This window comes from Theropithecus gelada, chromosome 14 (genome assembly GCF_003255815.1).
Source record: "Theropithecus gelada isolate Dixy chromosome 14, Tgel_1.0, whole genome shotgun sequence".
NCBI lineage: Eukaryota > Metazoa > Chordata > Mammalia > Primates > Cercopithecidae > Theropithecus > Theropithecus gelada.
Window position 1 is genome coordinate 3,970,554 of NC_037682.1, and position 19,720 is coordinate 3,990,273.

The 19,720-nt window shown below is 52.0% G+C and overlaps 1 protein-coding gene across 2 annotated transcripts in view; it reads left to right on the forward strand.

Moving 5' to 3' along the window:
• Window positions 1-19,720, forward strand: part of SHANK2 (SH3 and multiple ankyrin repeat domains 2) — a 638,889-nt gene that overhangs the window by 100,107 nt on the left and 519,062 nt on the right. For both annotated transcript variants that reach the window (XM_025357432.1, XM_025357433.1), the window contains 2 exons: window positions 9,316-9,467; window positions 10,721-10,888. In XM_025357432.1, coding sequence (XP_025213217.1) covers window positions 9,316-9,467; window positions 10,721-10,888 — 320 coding nt within the window. The remainder of the gene's footprint in view (window positions 1-9,315; window positions 9,468-10,720; window positions 10,889-19,720) is intronic.

Here is a 19,720-nt window from a genome sequence, read left to right on the forward strand (position 1 = left end):
GCGGAAGGTGCCTCCAGGCCTTTCACAGTTTGGAAGCATGTCTCCTGTTTGCGCTGGACAATGTTCCATTTTCCAACATACCCTGGTTTGCTTATCTACTCGCCTTCTAAAGGACGTCTGGGCTGCTTCCAGCTTTTGGCAATTGTGGGTCAAGCTGCCATAAGCACCTGTGTGCGGGTTTTTGTACAGGTAAAACTAACAGTGATCATATACACTGACGTATTTTTGTAAGGCCAAAAACATTATGTATGGCAAATAGAAAGGGAAAAGGGGTAACTAAGGCAGAAAGTTCCGAAACTGAAGGCCAAGTGCAGACCCACGGGTCGGCTGCAGACAGCGCAGGTGGCCCTGGCCTCACACCACCCCGCTTCCCAACTTCTGCGCCTGCCACCAGTGTCTCAAGAATTCTCACTTGTTTTTTCAAATCAGGAGAGAAACCAGCAGTGCTGACGGAGGGGCTGCGAAGTGGGGACCCAGGGTGACGAGGGAAAAGAGAAAAGTAAACCGGGGTGGGTGCTCTCAGAAACAAAGGTAGCTGTGAGTAATTCCAGAACAATGGCTTATAGCAACCCTCAGGCACACACGGAGCGAGTATCGGGGAGACAAGGTAAACACAAGCTCCAGTGAGAAGCCAGAGCCCCGTGTTGCCAGGGAGGACACCACCTTCACTTTGCTTCTGTCAAGGCAGAGTAGGAGAACGCAGAGTGGGAAGGACAGATATGCATCCTCCTGACTGAAACGCTGACACTACCCGGCCACACAGATGACACCACTGTTACAGACACTGGGCTTCAGAGGTGCAGGACCAGGGAGCCCTATGTTGGAACTGCAGAGGTGACCCTTCCAATGCCCAGCTCAATGCCAGGCCATGGAGAGCCCCAGAAAGGAGACTTTAACCGCTGCTTCTCTGCAGCCGGCTGTGTGAAGACCAGGTTAAAGAACCTCTCTCAGCTTCCATCCTCTTGTCTCCTAAATTGAATGATAACAGGGCAGGAAAATGTGAGCATTAGATGAGCAGTGTGATGCTATCAGGCTATTTTCACATTGCTGTAAAGAAATACCTGAGGCTGGGTAGTTTATAAAGAAAAGAGGTTTAATTGGCTCTAGGTTCTTCAGGCTGTACAGGAAACTGGTGGCATCTGCTTCTGGGGAGGCCTCTGGGAGCTTTTACTCATGGCGGAAGGCAGAGGAAGAGCAGGTGCATCACACGGCGAAAGCAGGAGAGAGAGAGGGAGGTGGGGAGGGGGAGAGAGAGAAGGGGAGAGGGGGAGAGAGAGAGAGAAGGGGAGAGGGTGAGAGAGAGAGAGTGAGAAGGGGAGAGGGGGAGAGAGAGAGAGAGGTGCCACACTTTTAAACAATCAGATCTTGCAAGAATTCACTCACTGTTGCCAGGACAGCACCAAGGAAGGGGATGGTGCTAAACCATTCATGATAAATCCATCCCCATAATCCAGTCACTTCCCACCAGGCCCCACCTCCAACCCTGGAGATTACATTTCCACATGAGATTTGGGCAGGACACCAAACCATATCAGTGGTTAAGCCTGTGGGACATGTGCCACCCTTAATAGAGTTTCCAGAATGTTCCTATCATCAGCATCAGCTACGGCAGCTCAATGAATGTTGTTTTCTCCTGGTTTTGGATGCAGAGGGAGAAACACAGGGTTGGCTCTGGCAGGCTGCCTCCAGGAAACAGGCGGGGTGACCAACGTGTCTGGTTTTCCTGGGACTGCCCTGGTTTTGGTGCCGAATGCCCCATATCCTGGGAAGCCTATTGGTCCCAGGGAGACTGGCACTGTCACCCACCCTACCAGTAATAAGGGCACTTGAGAGTGATAGCTGCAGTCTGTTGGTGACCTGCTGTGCTCCAGCAGCAAACAGGGCCTTGCCAGGCCTCGGCTCTGTAATCAAGGGGGGGTCCCCTGCAGGCATCACTGTCTTGGGAGGAATCTGAAGCTCTGAGAGCCCAGCTGAGCGGCCGCCAGGGCTGATGTCTGCGTCCCCCATACTGTTGAACCCTAACCCCCTAGGTGATGGTATTAAGAGGGTGGGGCCCTCATAAATGGGATTAGTGCCCTTACGAAAGAGGCCGAGAGAGCTCCCTCGCCCCTTCCACCCTGTGAGGCCGCAGCAAGAAGGTGCCTTCTGGGAGCCAGGTAGACACACGCCAAATCTGCCAGCACCTTGATCTTGGACTTCCAGCCTCCAAAACCGTGAGCAATACGTATCTGTCACTTCTAAGCCACCTAGCCTCGGATCTTGTTACTACAGCCCAGTCTAGGCCAGTCGCTGAGTCACCGCGGAGGGCAGAGGCAGAGCCTGGGCTCCGCTTGCCCTTGGAGGTCCCTGCTCTCAACTCCTGGGGGAAAAGGCAGTGGGACAAACAGGGGTCTCTTAGCATTAGCCGGCCTGGCTGGACATGGATGACCCAGGCAGGCCCAGGTAGGGGACAAGCTGTTCACATTCCCACTTTCCTCCTGGTTGTCGGCCACAGCCTGGGCATGTTCCCATCCCATATTTTAGCCTCTCCACAGTGAGTTTGGTGACTTCTCAAAGCCACCTGGGGAGCAGCAGAGTCTGTGCTTAGAGTTGAAAGCAGCCTTTTTGCTAAGCTCAGGAAATGCCGCCTTGCTCAGTCCCAGGCCCTGCAGACCTGGGCCCCATGTCCCTGTTTTGGGACTGGACATGGGGCAGGAGCAGAGAGAAGCAGCCCTCTAGACTGAGATAATTAAATCCCAGTGGAATGACCTGTCAGTGAAAACATAACAGCCTGTGTGATTGCAGGCGACCATCTGGTACCTGTTCTAAATGTAAATTTTATTAAGTAACAGTGATGAAAGTAGTGTTAAAAAAAACAAAACAAAACAAAGACTTCCCCCACCAGAGTCTCAGGGCTCGTCTCCTGCTTTGGTTGGAACCTCTGAGATGAGACCAGTCGTGTTTCCAAGCCCCGAACAGAAAGTGAACCTGACAATTTGAACAAAACTTAGGTTGGCCCTTTTATCTTGCACCGTTGTCTCCAAATTTGAGAGAAGCCTCAGGAACCACAACAGAGGTCTGGTTAATAAAGCTAGAAATGCCTTTTGACTCTTTAAGTATCTGGATGAGAAGTCAGAAAGAGAGGGTTCCTTTGTGAAGCCCGATTCCGCAGAGCACCTGTGATGCGTCTGGATCTCACTGATGAAATGCAGTTACTGAATCTGTTTCCAGGGCCGTGGTGCACTCATTGCCTATGAAGCTGAGCTCCTCCAGTTCGGCCACCCCCCATCTTGCTGCTGTGGGGCTGTGTCACCGGGGAGCCCCTTCCCACCTCCCACACCACCCAGTTAGGAGGCCTCAAGGACATTCTGGGTCCTGGTGCACCGACTACCTTCAGGGCATCGTTGTGAAGAGCGGAAGGGGCTTGTTTGATGCGTTGTGAAGAGCGGAAGGGGCTTGTTCATGCTCCGCAGTCTCACCTTGGCCCCTGAGTGAATCACCCAGTGCGATTCCCCAGAGCTAACAGCACCTGGGAAGGTGAGGCAATTCAAGAGAATATGGTTCTGGAACCTCGTCAACCTCCGTCGAGGTTGAGAGGGTGAGAGGTGCAGAAATTACCCAGTGCCAATGAAGGAGCTGGAAGACTTCGAGTAAATAACTCCCTTTGCTACCGGTGAATATATTTGGGTGCCTTTGGTTTGTTCGGTACAGTTCCTTATAAAAAGAGACCTGTTTTTAAGGGTCCAATGATTTCAAATACAGTGTCTCATTATTTCAGGGTTTTTCTTACACACACCCTGCCATGCTCTTAGGTGGAGCAAGGTGCCGTGCCTCCAGTAAGGAAAATGTGGCAGAGGGAGTGGCGAGGGTGGGGGTGACACGGAGGCAGGGGCCAGGGTCCTCAGGAGCCCCTCTTGGGGTTGGGGACAGAGCCCAGTTTTAGGTTGGCAGAAAAATCAGGCAGAAGGCACAGAGTTTTCCCCTGTGCACTTTCACTTCCAGCTCCCCTGTTATTGACAGCTTGCACTGGTTTAGGGCATTTGTTACAATAACTGAAGTCCATAGTTTACATGAGGGTCCGTGCTTGGTGCTGCTCATGTTGTAGGTTTGGACAGATGCATCCTGTCCTCTACCCACCGTTACAGAATCACACAGCCTAGCTTCCTTGCCCTAAAACTGCCCTGTGCTCCACCTATCCATCCCTCCCTTGCCGTCTAACCCCTCACAACCACTGATTTTTTTTGAGACGGAGTCTTGCTGTGTCACCCAGGCTGAAGTGCAGTAGCATGATTTCAGCTCACTGCAACCTCTGCCTCCCAGGTTCAAGCGATTCCCCTGCCTCACCCTCCTGAGTAGCTGGGACGAAGGCGTGTGCTACCACGCTCAGCTAATTTTTGTATTTTTAGTAGAGACGGGATTTCACCGTGTTAACCGGGATAGTCTCGATCTCCTGTCCTCAAGATCTGCCCGCCTCGGCCTTCCAGTGTACTGGGATTACAGGCACGAGCCACCGCGCCCGACCAACCACTGGCTGTGTAGTTTTGCCTTTTCTAGAATGTCGTCAAGTTGGAATCACACAGCATGCAGCCTTTTCAGATCAGTTTCATTCATTTGGCAATATGCATTTAAGCTTCCTTCGTGTTGTGTCGTGGCTTGACAGCTCGTCTCTCTTTAGTGTTGAACAACATCTCGCTGTCTGCATGTGTCACGGATAATTTATCCACTCAGCTACTGAAGGACCTCTGGATTGTTTGCCCTTTTGGGCAATGGTGAATAAAGCTGCTGTCAACACTAACCTGAGATTTCTGTGTGGGCGTAAGTTTTCAGCTCATTCAGGGAGACACCTAGGAGCTGAGTTGCTGGATCGTGGAGTATGTGCATGTTTACTTGTATGTGAACTCGTCACACTGTCTTCCAAAGTGACTGTACCATTTGGCACTCGTGCCAGCAATGTTGAGAGTTCCTGTTGCTCCACATCCTCACCAGCATTTGATGTCAGTGTTCTAGATTTTCATCATTCTGACAATTGTGTCGAGGTATTTTTTTTTTTTTTTTTTTTTCCGAGACAGGGACTTACTCTGTCTCTCAGGCTGGAGTGCAGTGGTGTGATCATGGTTCACTGCAAACTTGACCTCCTGAGCTCAAGGGATCCTCCTACTTCAGCCTCTTGAGTAAGTGGGACTACAGGCATGTGCCACTATGCCTGGTACATTTTAAAATTTTTAGTAGAGGTGAGGCCTTATGTTGCCCAGGCAGGTCTTGAACTCCTGGGCTCAAATGATCCTTCTGCCTTGGCTCCCAAAGTGCTGCGATTGCAGACATGAGCCGCTGAACACAGCCTATAATTGTTGCTTTAATTTGCAGTTTCCTAATGACATACAGTGTGCAGCATCTTCTCATGTCTGAGTTTACCATCTGAATATCTTCTGTTGTGAGGTATCCATTTAAATATTTTATCCTTCTTTTAATTGGGTGGTTTGCTTTCTTGTTGGTGAGTTTTAAGGGTTCTCTGTATATTTTGGCTACAAGTATTTTATATGCTTTTCACAAACATTTTCTGCCAGTCTGAGCAGCAGCGTTTTTTACATTAAATCTATTAACCCGCACAATGGCCAGGAGGCAGTTTTTTTTTTTTTTTTTCGAGACGCCGTCTCGCTCTGTCACCCAGGCTGGAGTGCAGTGGCACTATCTCGGCTCACTGCAAGCTCCGCCTCCCGGGTTTACGCCATTCTCCCGCCTCAGCCTCCCGAGTAGCTGGGACTACAGGCGCCCACCACCTCACCCGGCTAGTTTTTTGTATTTTTTCAGTAGAGACGGGGTTTCACCGTGTTAGCCAGGATGGTCTCGATCTCCTGACCTTGTGATCCGCCCGTCTCGGCATCCCAAAGTGCTGGGATTACAGGCTTGAGCCACTGCGCCCAGCCAGGAGGCATTTTTAAACAAACTTTTCATTTTAGAACAGTTTTGGACTTACAGGATAAGTGCAAAGATAGTACAGAGAATTTCCATATATCCTACACCCGGGTTCCCCCCTTATCAGCATCTTACTCCAGTTTGGTACGCTTCTCACAATTAGAGAACCAATATTGATGCATTATTATTAACTGAAGTCCACATTTTTTTTTCTTCTCTCATTAGCATTTATCTGCTGGTCGTTTTCTGTCCCCAGGCCCCACCCGGGTTCCCACACGACATTCCCTTGTTCGTCTCCCTGGGCTTCTCTGGGCGGTGACCGTTTCCCAGGCTCTCCCTGTTGGTGATGACCTGGACAGTTTCAGAGGAGGACTGGTCAGGTGTCTGTAGGGTGATCCTTATTGGGATCCATCTGGTGTTTTCACGATTAGACGGGGCTGTGGGTGTGGGGAGGAGGAGCACAGAGGGAAATGCCTTTCTCATCACCCGGTGCCGAGGGCCCATCCTGTTGGCATGGCTCATCGTGGGCAATGCTGCCCCCATCTCCTGGCTGAGCTTGTGTGCATCAGGTTTCCCCACGGAGAGATGCTCCCATTTTTCCCTTTTCCACACTGTGCTCTCAGAAGGAAGCCACTGTACACAGCCCACGCATAAGGCGTCGGGGGGATGGGGGCTACACGCCACTGCCTGAGGACAGAGAAGTGATGCGAATTGCTTGGAATTTTTCTGCATTGCAAGATCGGCCCCTTCCTGCCATTCACTTTTGAATCCCTTGCTTACTTCTATCGATGTGGCTGCACTCACTTTCTGGTTGACTTATAACCCAGCTTTATCTATTCTGTTCCTTTTGCCTTTAGTCTTACAGACTCCATTCATGTCTGGAGCTACCGAGGTCAGCAGTTCTTTCCCTATCCCTTTCAGTGAGGTTGTTTCCTACACCTGTGATACGTCTGTGGTCTTCTTTCACGTGATGGTTTCCTTCTGAGCATCCCCAGCCTCCTGAACTATCATCTTCTAAAAAACCTGCTGGAGGCCCCCCAGCCCTTTGGGGAAAGAGCTGGGTTTTGTTGACACCAGTCACTCCCCCTCATAGGAAGAACTGCTTGCCCAGTCGTTTGATTTTTGCAGCCCCATTGATCTTGGACACTAGGATGCACCCAGGAGCACACACACATGGATATGCACACAAGCATGCACACACACAGAGGCATACACACGCAAACATGCACACAGGCATGCAGACACAGAGGCATGCACACACAGAGGCATGCACACACACAGGCATGCGCACACACACAGGCACGCACGCACACACAGGCATGCACGCACACACAGGCATGCACGCATACACAGGCATGAACACACACACAAGCATGCGCACATACAGCCATACACATACAGAGGCATGCACACACAAATACAGGCATGCACACACACAAGCATGCGCACATACACCCAGGCATGCACACAGGCATGTACACACACAGACAGGCACACAGACATGCACACACACAGAGGCATGCGTGCACACACACAAGCATGCACACATACACACAAGCATGCACACACAGGCATGTGCACACACACACAGGTGTGCATACATAAAGGAGGCACACACAGGCACACACAGGCATGCACACAGGCACACACAGGCATGCACACATACACGTAGTCATGCACACACACACAGAGGCATGCACATGCATACACAGGCATGCACACACATATAGGCATGCACATGCACACACAGGTGTACATACACACAGGCATGCCCACACACACAGGCATGCACACACGCACACAGGCATGCACACAGTTGTGCACATATACACCAGCGTACACATGCTCCAGCCTGCACTGCCCTGTGCCCGCTGGGTAGCCGCAGCTGTCTTAAACACTTACACTCCTCCTGCCTCCTACCCCCCCACCCCCCATTGCTGTGCTACCTCCCAGTGTCAGGACAAAGAGCTGTGGCTAGTGCCCTCCTGCTGTGCTTCCAGGAGCCCCCACTTCTCAACTTTTCGAAGCACATCTGCTCATCCCTGGAGCCACCTGGCTGCTGGGCAGCCTCTAGTTGGAGGGTCTGCATGTCTCTGAGGTTATCTCAAAATATTACAGGTGTTTTTACTCCCACCCATTGTTCACGTTGAGGGAGACTGGGGCCACTTCTGAGGTTACGCTTGTTGAGCTTCCAGTCTTCCTAGCTGGGGAAGACAGGAAGCCTGCTTTTCACATGGAGAGGGGATGAATGAAGATGCTGTCGTGTCTATACATAGCACACTCCTGACGTGGAGGGGTTAAGCCTGTGCATCTCACCACAAAGTGGCAAGCTGCAGAGTGGTTCCTAGGGTGAATTTTAAAAGTCCTCAGGATGGTACCCATTTATGGATAAGTAAACATCAGAATTAAAAATAGATGGGAATAGTCAGTGCACACTCGCAAGGCAGGTGCCCTTTCTGGGATGGAGGGTGGTGGGACGGGGCGAGGGCTCAGCAGGGCACACCCCCCGTGGAAGGCATCCGATGTCTTCCGTCACTGGAATGTGCTTCGAGACTGAGTGAATATTCACTGTTGGTGTTTCTGGGTCATGGGAACTTGCGTGTTGTCCTGGTACTCTGTGCACTTTTCTGGAACATTAAGAGCCTCTCATATGAACCACAGCAAAATAGTTCCTTGTGCTTAGCAGTGGCCATGGTGAGCCCATTAGGAAGATGAAGATGGATGGAAAGATTTGTTGTCATAGATACTGATGTCCTTAGCTGCGCTCAGCTGCAGACTGGTTCAGGGTCATCTGCACGGGACCCTTGTCCCTACAAAGGCAGGCAGCATCCTTCTGTCTGCTGGGCCCCTGCCCTCCCTCCTGGGTCATCCTGCACCGCGTTGATGAAGGAAAGTTTCCACTTACCCAGATCGGGAGCTCCAGGGGGCACGGACTCCGTGTCTTATCTGTTTGTGCCCCTGCAGCCCATGGCTGGCATCTCCTAAGATGCCCGTAAATGTGACATTGAATGAGGAAGGGTGGCTGTGTGCCTTTCCCATCTCTAACGAGGGCTTTAGTCCTTCACTCTTCCTGTACGGGAAGCACCCAGATGGTACCACAGGATTCTGCGTACTCAGAGGGAAGGGCACCGGGGAAGCCTCTTGGACTGTGGCCCACACAGCAGTCCCGTTGAATCCCTGCCTCTGCCACTCCTGTGATCCGCGCGTGACCCTGTGTGTCACTGCATCGCACAGGGGTGCCTGAGCCACACTAGGCAGTGTGCCTGGACTCTTGGGGTTCCCGGGTGGTGGGAGCTGTAAACAGCCTGGAGGTGGTGGGGGGCGGGGGGCAGTTCTTTCAGCTTAGTTTTGGGCATCTGAATATGGCTGTGTGAGCAGTGTGACAAATGTTGGTTCTAAAGTATGTGTGTTTGGGTTCCTCAGAGACCCCCCTGACCTTAGCCGCTCAGCTGGACAACTCTGTGGAGGTCATCAAAGCTCTCAGAAATGGCGGGGCTCACCTGGACTTCCGTGCCAAAGATGGGATGACCGCCCTGCACAAAGCTGCGCGAGCGAGGAACCAGGTTGCCCTGAAGGTAAACCCGGGCCCATCTTACGTGGATGCCGCCCCCTGCTCTGTCTGATCCCCGGCAGCTGCCCCATCCCATCCCTGCAGTGCCCACCGTAGGGGGTCCGTGCACAGTGTCCGGCCCACCCTAGGGGGTCCGTGCACAGTGTTTCGGCCGGAGCTTGGAAGTGAAGCCAGGTTTCAGGTTTTCCTGTTCTCTCCTGGGTGTCGATGCTTTGAGAATTCGTGGTTCCCAAGAAGTCATCTTTCACCTTCTATTCAGTCAAGGGACTTGTGTTTTCAACCCATAAGGCCAGTGCTGAACCCCAGCCCCATCCACAGGGAGACTCATGATCATGAGAGCAGCACCAAGCGGGTGGTGTTAAGCCATTCCTGAGAATCCGCCCCCATGAGCCATCACCTCCCACCAGGCCCCACCTCCAGCACTGAGGGTTACAATTTAAATTGAGATTTGGGTGGGGATGCAGAGCCACACCGTACCCGTTGGCTTCCTCGGAAATCAGGAGCGTTCTTGAAGATGCGATGCTTGCTAGGTTTGCCACCGTCGCGTGCAGATTGAGGTGGTTTTCCACTGGGCATGTAGGTTAAACCATGTACCTTTTCTCTCTTCGGCACATGCTGCCGTCACTGTATTGCTGCCCATGCCACACCACGGCACAGAATGTTGGCCAGGCCGAGGATGGGTCTGAGTGCTGCAGGTCTCCTCATCTGAACAACAGTCTGCCCTGCATTTCTGGACACTGTTTGCTATTTCAGAACTAGAAATGTTACTGTCTAAAGTTATACCCCCCACTTTTTTTTTTTTGAGACTGAGCTTCGCTCTTGTTGCCTAGGCTGGAGTGCCATGGTGCAATCTCGGCTCGCTGCAACCTCCACCTCCCAGGTTCAAGCGATTCTCCTGCCTCAGCCTCCCAAGTAGCTGGGATTACAGATGCCTGCCACCATGCCGGCTATTTTTTTGTATTTTTCGTAGAGATGGGGTTTTGCCATGTTGGCCAGGCTGGTCTTGAACTCCTGACCTCGGGTGATCCGCCTGCCTCAGCCTCCCAAAGTGCTGGGATTACAGGTGTCATCCCCCACACCCGGCCAAGTTATACTCTTCTTAATTCTGGGGAGCCCAGGAGAAGCACTGGGTACTCAGGGTGTGGGTTGCCTTGGCCTGTGGGAGGGTGGTCCTGGTGCTTCTTTCCTGATTGCCTCACTCTGCAAAAGGGGTCATGAGACCCAATAACAACAGATTTTGATTTTTTTTTTCCCTAGACTCTTTTAGAGCTTGGTGCATCCCCGGATTATAAAGACAGTTACGGCCTCACCCCCCTGTATCACACGGCCATCGTCGGAGGTGATCCCTACTGCTGCGAGCTTCTCCTGCACGAACACGCCACTGTGTGCTGCAAAGATGAGAACGGCTGGCACGAGATCCACCAGGTACGTGGGCCTGCTCCTCCAGTCGGTCGTACCCACGAACCGACCTTCCCTTCTCCTCCGGTCCCCCAGATGATCAGGGCAGCCCGAAGGTTAGATCCTACCTTCGGGTATTTTGTTTAGTTTGCCCAGAGTTCCTAAAAATACGTGAATTGAAAATTATTTTAAAATGTGAATACCAATATTTGAAAACAGACACATTTGCATAGAAATAGACATTTCTGACTTCTCTGGAGAAACCGGGAGATTAGGCAAGGCTGCTGAGTTTCTGCACAGCACGAGTGCCAGGCAGTTATGGGGTAGACGCCGCCTTCCTAGAAGCCCTGCGCTTTCCAGGTTCCCACCGTCCTGACAGGGCAGGATACCAGAAAGCACTGGTGTTTTAGCACCAGTGTTTCCTGAGTACAGGTGAACCCCAGGAAGGCCTGATTTGCATGCACAAGGGGCATGTTTTTCAGGCCCTACCTTGCAACAGTTGGATTAGGAGATAGGTCAACCGTGGTCTTGGCAAGAAACAGACTTTTACCTGTTATCTGCAGCGGAAAGTCTTTACCTGATCAGGTAGGGGTGTGGACGGGGTTAAAGGCTGAGGCCCCCATAGAAGAGCAGTCTTGGGGAGCCATCAGCACCTGTGAGCTGACGGGCAGGGAGAGGAGATGGTGCTCCCGGGAGCAGGAGAGCCAGGGCTGAGGAGGGAGGGAGCCCCCAGGCCCATGTCAGAAAGGACTCAGGGAAGGAACGCCTGCCTCTCTTCTCTTGGCTGAGCCCTGCCAGAGTCGGAGGACAGTGAGGGAGCTCAGAGGTGCAGGCTGGAGGCCAGGGTCTCCAGGCAGAGGGGTGAGGTGGGTCAGGGAGAGTTGATGGGGCCTGTCTACCCAGGAGGTCAAGAGGAGGCTCTGGTATAGCAAGGGGAGGTCAAGGACAGAGGGCCCTGAGCTGGTTTCTTGTTGGTCCTCTGCACAGTGACTGCCATGGCTTCTCCGGCTACCTGTGTGTTCTCCTCGGCCATCGCCACCTTGCACACCTGTAAGGGAGGTTATGCACTCGGCCCACTGTGGTCAGAGTGGGCAGTGGAGGTGCCAGCAGGCCCCACCCTCCCTGGGCTTTCCTTGTGCTAGGTCAGTTATGGTTGATCTTCGGCCCTGCAGGCTGGAGAAGCCCCTGTTCCGCCCGAGGTGTGAGTAGGGATCTGTGCAGCTGCTCAGGGTAGCCCCAGGCCCACACCCAGGCCGGAGCTCTCGGGAGCAGGAACAGTAATGACCGGTCTTTGGAAGTCCTCTTCTGTGCATCCGCCATGAGATTTCTTGTCGTTCTTGTGCTTTTCTTTGTGAAAAAGGAAAATAATTTTCCCCTGTGATCATTAATGTTATGTGTCAACTTGGCTAGGCTGTAGCTCCTAAATATTTGATTGAACAATATTCTGGAAGTTGCCGAGAAGGTGTTTTTTAAGGTGGGATTGACATTTGAGTCAGTGGACTGTGAGTTAAGCCGATGACTCTCCAAATGTGGGTGGGCCCCATCCAATCAGTTGAAGCCCTTAGGAGAAAAAACACTGAGATCCCAAGAGAGAAGGAATTCTGCCGGAAAAAGACTCCAGATTCCCACTGAACTCTGCCCTGGGTCTCCAGCCTGCCCTGCAGCTTTCAGACATATATCTTCCATGACTGCATGAGCCAACTCTTTAAAATATTTCCATCTTTAATTTTATGTGTCTATTTTAAACTTTAAACTTAAAAATTCTCTGTGTGGATATACATATGTAACATGTAAGTGTATACATGTACAAACACACACACATACACAGGTTGTGTTTCTCTGGAGAACACCGGCTGATACCCTCTGAATGTAGAAGCAGCAGGACACACACACACACACACACACACACACACACACTCACACACAGGTTCTGTTTCTATGGAGAACCCTGGCCGATACACCCTGAATGTAGAAGCAGCAGGACATGGACACACACACACACAGAGGTTCTATTTCTCTGGAGAACCCTGGCTGATACACCCTGAATGTAGAAGCAGCAGGACATGGACACACACACACACACACATAGAGACACACACACACACAGGTTCTGTTTCTCTGGAGAACCCTGGCTGATACACCTGGAATGTAGAAGCAGCAGGGCACACACACACACACACACACACACACACACACATTGGTTGTGTTTCTCCGGAGAACCCTGGCTGATGCACCCTGAATGTAGAAGCAGCAGGACATGGACACACACACACACAGGTTCTGTTTCTATGGACAACCCTGGCTAATACACCCTGAATGTAGAAGCAGCAGGACACACACACACACACACACAGGTTGTGTTTCTCCAGAGAACCCTGGCTGATACACCCTGAATGTAGAAACAGCAGGACACACACACACACACACACACACACACACACACACAGAGGTTCTGTTTCTCTGGAGAACCCTGGCTGATACAGCCTGAATGTAGAAGCAGCAGGACACACACAGACACACACACACACACACACAGGTTCTGTTTCTATGGACAACCCTGGCTGATACACCTGGAATGTAGAAGCAGCAGGTCACACACAGACACACACAGACACACACACACACACGTTGTGTTTCTCTGGAGAACCCTGGCTGATACACCTGGAATGTAGAAGCAGCAGGACACACACAGACACACACACACACACAGGTTGTGTTTCTCTGGAGAGCCCTGACTGATACACCTGAATATAGAAGCAGCAGGGGACACACACACACACACACACACACACACACACACACACACACAGGTTCTGTTTTTCTGGAGAGCCCTGGCTGATACACCCTGAATGTAGAAGCAGCAGGTGACACACACACACACACACACACACACACACACACACACACACAGGTTCTGTTTCTCTGGAGAGCCCTGGTTGATACACCCTGAATGTAGAAGCAGCAAGGGACACACACACACACACACGTTGTGTTTCTCCGGAGAACCCTGGCTGACACACCCTGAATGTAGAAGCGGCAGGGGAATTCTTGCAGAGCACTGGGAAGCTTTTTGGGTTGGGGGAGCTGCTTCCCCGCCTCAGTCTCCTGCCCTGCCCTTGCTTTTTCCCTGGATTAAACTTGCCAGTGTTTCTGTCCTTGCTCCCTCTTCTTTCCTCCCCTTGACCTCTTCTCCCTTTGTCAACCAACAGTTCCAGCCTCAGATGGCCCTGCCATCCCTCGGCTGTGTGTCAGGCCTGGCCCTTCTGAGCCTCTCCACAGCATCTCACCCTGGCCACGCTCATTCCCCTGGCACCCTCCTCATTTGTGTCTGAGCTGTTTCAGGGGGTCCCCAAGAGGTCTCCCGGCCTGAGCCTGACCACGCTCGCCTCTTCATGCCTGACCCACTTCCAAGCATTCTGGCTGCACCGCAGACCCCACCTACTGCTGGTGCTCATTCAGCCACAGACGTCGTCTACTGGGTGTGATCCTCAGCGACGTGTCTCAGTGTCCTGAACACACAGCCTGCAGCAGTGAACAGAAATGCCTGATGCAAGCCCCTGGTGTTCCCTTGTGGGGAAACCAGATGCGAGACAGAAAGACTAACATAAATTACACACACACACACGTACATACAGGTGCACGTGTGTGTGGACATGCTTCTGAGCAGGCCTGACAGTGTTCTGTTTCTGGGCACTGGTGTCTCTTAGGCTCACGCCGTGGCCATGCAGACGCTCACGCCCTGAGACACGGCTCCGTTCCTCTGCCCATCTCCTCTCCTTGCTGTGCTTGGCTGTCAGCTCTGTGCTGGTGTTTTCAAGACCAGGCCCGTCCACACGGTGTGAGCTTCGGCTCCTGTTGAGGATGTGGAAGAGGCAGTTCCCGAAGGAGAATCCTGCCTGCGTTGGGAGCTGTCCCAAGCTTCCAAGATGACCTGCTTGGAAAAGGGCAGTTCCTGGGACTGGCAAAGCTCTAATGAGCTTGGTTTTTAAAACTGACTAGGCTGATTTGAGGTCAAGGTCAAGTTCAGCACGAGGGGAGGCTCCTGGTGGGGTGGTGCAGTCACACACGAGACATTTCCACCAGCAGACGTGGCTGGGCGAGGGGTGGGAGTTGTGGCACCCTGAGCACCCACGTCCTTCTTGAGTCTCACAGGGTCTCTGCCTAACAGCTGCCGGCCCCAGGGGACAAGACTGAGTTGTGTGTCTCTAAGAGACATGGATGTTGGGGACGTCCCTCCCGCCTGGCCAAATGGAGAATGAGTTATGTGTCTTGTTCTCAGTCAACTCTAAGTCGGTGATTCACATGAACAGAACTGTCATCTGATGTCACTGGACGACACCATAGAACCCACTCGCTGTTGCTTCTGTATTCAGGGGTGATAGGGTTCTCCAGAGAAACAGAACCAGTAGAGTGTGCACATGCGTGCGTGTGTGTGTGTGTGTACAGATACAGAAATTTTTTAAATAGAAAGTGTTTTTGAGGAATTGGCTTATGCGATCGTGAAGCCGCAAGTCCAAAATCTGCAGGGCAGGCTGGAGACCCAGGAAGAGTTGATCCCGCTGTGTGGGTCCTGTTCGTCTCTGGCGGAATCTTTTCCTCCTCAGGGGACCTCAATCCCCTTTTCCCCTTCAAGAGTTGAAGGCTCTTGAGGCCTTCAGCTGATTAGATGGGGCCCACCCACATTATGGAGAATCATCAACTCAGTTGACTGATTTTGAGAGCAGTCACTGACTTCATGAAGACGGGAGCGCGCCTGGAAGAGGAATGTTTAAATTCAAATTTCCTTTAGTGAATGAGTCCCTCCAGGCACAGGACAGAGGCTTTGTAAAAACAGTCAAATGTGGCTGGGTGTGGTGGCTCACACGGGTAATCCCAGCACTTTGGGAGGCTGAGGCAGGTGGATTACCTGAGGCCAGGAGTTCGAGACCAGCCTGGCCAACATGGTGAAACCCCGTCTCTACTAAAAATACAAAAAGTAGCCAAGTGTGGTGGTGCAAGCCCGTAATTCCAGCTACTCGGGCGGCTGAGGCATGAAAATTGCTTGAACCCGGCAGGCGGAGGTTGTAGTGAGACAATATCATGCCACTGCACTCCAGCCTGGACAACAAGAGCGAAACTCCAAAACACACATACACACACACACACAAAAAAAAAAAAAAAAAAAAAAAAGAAAGAAAGAAAGAAAGAAAACCCAGCTAAATGCGTATGGGACCCGAAGCTCGCTTGTTCTCTGTGAGAATGCCTGCTTGAATTAGTGTTTTCCAAACGTGTCCTCCCTTTAGACATCAGTGCTCTGGTTGTGTTGCTGTTTTCTTTTAGAGCTCTGAAAGTGTGAGTGCAGGCTAAAACCTCCTTAAACATGGAGTAGTTCACAGAGCCCCAAATCCAGCCGTCAGCCCTTTTGCCAGAATAGCCGCTGTGTCTCAACTTTGGGGATTCCTGGAGATCTGTCCTTTCCCCTCCCATGCCCCTCCCTGTTTCCTTTTTCCTGCCCTCTCTCCCAACCAGGCAAATGTCTCCAGGCCCATCTCTCCAGCTGGCCCTGGGATGGAGGTGACGGTGGAGGCTGGCAGGAGCCCTGGCCATTAGTCACTCACTGTAGCTCTCAGCTGTGACTCCTGGCTTGCCAGGGGCAGGGTTCCGTCCCTGAGGGCCTTCACTTACATTCAGAGCCTGGCTGTCCCAGCGCCACCTGGCCACTTCAGTCCCGCGGCCTGAGCCTGTGCAGCTGCACTGGTACCTCGGAGGCATGAGCTCCAGGGCGGTGCACCTGCTCTGGCCTCAGCTTGGAAAATGTGGAGCAGGGTTTGGAAAGCCAGCCGGGTGCGTTCACTGCCCTCTGGTGGTGTGCTGGCTATTCAAGAAAGACTGGGAAACCCATTTTCTCCCCTGCTAAAGAATCTTGGTGATGATGTGAAGAACTTTGCCTTTGCGAGCCTCGTCTCGTTCATGTGCAGGGCCCTTGTGCCTATCAGATGATAAGGGACGGAGCAGATAAGGGATGGGTGCGGGTGCCCTGCACGGGCCTGCAGGAGCAGCAGACAGCGCCGCCTGCCTCCCAGATCATCCTCATCCGCGCTCACATTTACCCTGCCACGTGGCCCAGTAAATGCCACAGTGCAGGTCTCAAGTCTGTCTCTAGCAGAGTCTCTTCCTTCTCAGGGGACCTCAGTCTTAAGGCCTTCAACGGATTGGATGGGACCCACTCCACATTATGGAGAATCATCTGCTTAACTCCAAGTCTACTGATATTTATGTTTATATTTATATTTGAGATGGAGTCTCACTCTGTTACCTGAGACCTGGGGTGGAGTGAGGTGATCTTGGCCCACTGCAACCTCTGCCTCCCAGGTACACGCGATTCTCTTGCCTCAGCCTCCCAAGTAGCTGGGATTACAGGCGTGCGCCGCCATGCCCAGCTAATTTTGTATTTTTAGTAGAGACAGGGTTCACCATGTTGGCCAGGCTGGTCTCGAACTCCTGACCTCAAGTGATCTGCCTGCCTCAACCTCTCAAAGTGCTGGGATTACAGGAGTGAGCCACCGCGCCTAGCCCAAAGTTTACTGATTTTGACAGCTGTCATTGACATCATTAAGACAGGAGCGCTCCTGGACGAGGAACGTTTAATTTCAGATTTCCTTTAATGAAGGAACCCTTCCAGGTACATGACAGAGGCTTCTCTTTGTAAAAATGGCCAAATGTGGCCGGGCACGGTGGCTCAAGCCTGTAATCCCAGCACTTTGGGAGGCCGAGACGGGCGGATCACGAGGTCAGGAGATCGAGACCATCCTGGCTAACATGGTGAAACCCCGTCTCTACTAAGAAATACAAAAAAACTAGCCGGGTGAGGTGGTGGGCGCCTGTAGTCCCAGCTACTCGGGAGGCTGAGGCAGGAGAATGGCGTAAACCCGGGAGGCGGAGCTTGCAGTGAGCTGAAATCCGGCCACTGCACTCCAGCCTGGGCGACAGAGTGAGACTCTGTCTCAATAAAATAAAAATAAATAAATAAATAAAAATTTAAAAAAAAATGGCCAAATGTGTGTAGGACCCGTAGCAATTTGGGGGCATTCATTGTCCTGAGCTGCTTTAATTGCACTGTGATTCTATATCCTCAGAGCTGGTTACTTCTCGTTGCTGTTTCTCATATGAGTTCACAGGCCCAGAGAGGGCAGGTAATTTGCCCAAGGCCACGGAGTAAGCAGTTAGCTGAGCTGGGATCGCTCCCAGCCTGTCTCATCCCAGAAACCTGGTTCTCTGTGCTGCCTGTGGGGTTCTCACATCCAAACCACTCACAGCACGTCTGTGGCAGAACAAATTACAGGGCCAGGTGGGTTTTCCTGGACCTTACTGGGCTGTGCCTGGCTCTGCGCTCTCGGGAGAAGCACCTCTGAGCTCTCAGGCTGATGAACCCTGCATTTAAAGTGTATGTCTCCATTCTAGCACCTGGAGAATGGACAGCCCTGTCCCAGGGTTCTGGCTGTTCATGGTGTGGGAGAGCCTGCGTGGCCACAGCCAGGCCTGCTCACAGCTGCTACAGGTGCACTCCAGAGTTCCCCAGGCCGCTGCTTTCCTGTCATGGTCTCAGGCCGGGTGCATGTGGCCTAAGGACGCATTTCAGATCCACCTTCCACTTCATGCAGTGGGGATATGCCCCGTCCCCACAGGCTGATGTTAGAAGAGCCTTTTTTGAGCTCAGGCTTTCTGCAAATTATCTTAAAAGTTGTTATTCAAATTACCCTTTTTTTTTTGGATTACCAAAAATATACCCTTGCATGATGAAAATCTTGGAAAATACAAAGAAGTATAAAGAAGCAGGTTAAGAAACACCCCAATGCATTCCCACAATCCAAGGACATCAGGGATCAGATTTGGGGGTATTCATTCTGTATTTTTAATTGGTGAAGACTTTTACATCCACCGTGCAATGTCACAGCACGGTGGCCCTGGCCAGAGGGGGTGTGGTCCTAGAGAGGATGCCGCTTGGTGAGGGATCCAGACGCTGTGTTTCCACGTGCTGAACTCTGGTCCCTGCCTAGGGGCAGAGCCTGGCTCCCTCCCTCCCTCTCTGAGTTTGACTCAATATCTTTGGGATGAAGGAATCTCCTCCTCATGCTGTCTGTTGGCCATATTCTGGCCTGGGTGTTATGCAGCCTGGGGTTGCAGACCCACCTCATCGCTCACTGGGTCACCCAGCGGTGCCCCACCCTCTCTGGGCTTGTGTGCTAATCTCTCAGGTTGGCTGAGTAATAATTTGCAGAGCTCTGGAGATAGCTAATGACAGAATTCACGTGAGGCACTTTCCGCAGTGCCCAGCACCGACCAGGTACTCAATAAATGTCCCCATCATTATTGTCATCATCTGTCCCCACATCATCATCCTCATTATCATCATGTGGTCACGTCCAACATCATCATTAGAAGTAATGCATTAGGCTGGTCAGCATTAGAAATAATACGTTAGGCTGGGCACAGGGGCTCACACTATAGTCCCAGCACTTTGGGAGACTGAGGCAGGCAGATCACTTGAACCTAGGAGTTCAAAACCAGCCCAGCCAACAGGGCAAAACTTGTCTCTACCAAAAATACAAAAATTAGCGGGGTGTGGTGACACATACCTGTAATCCCAGCTACTTGGGAGGCTGAGGTGGGAGGATCACATGAGCCCTGAGGTGGAGGCTGCAGTGAGTCGAGATCGTGCCACTGCACTCCATCCAGCCTGGACAACCATAATGAGAGCCTGTTTCAGAAGGGGGAAAAAAACTAAATAATCCGTTGTATTCAGAGAGTGCCGACCACATCTGCTGCCAGCCCCTCGTTTGATTTTCCCCCATCGTGCGATGGGTGTGGCATCAGTCTGAA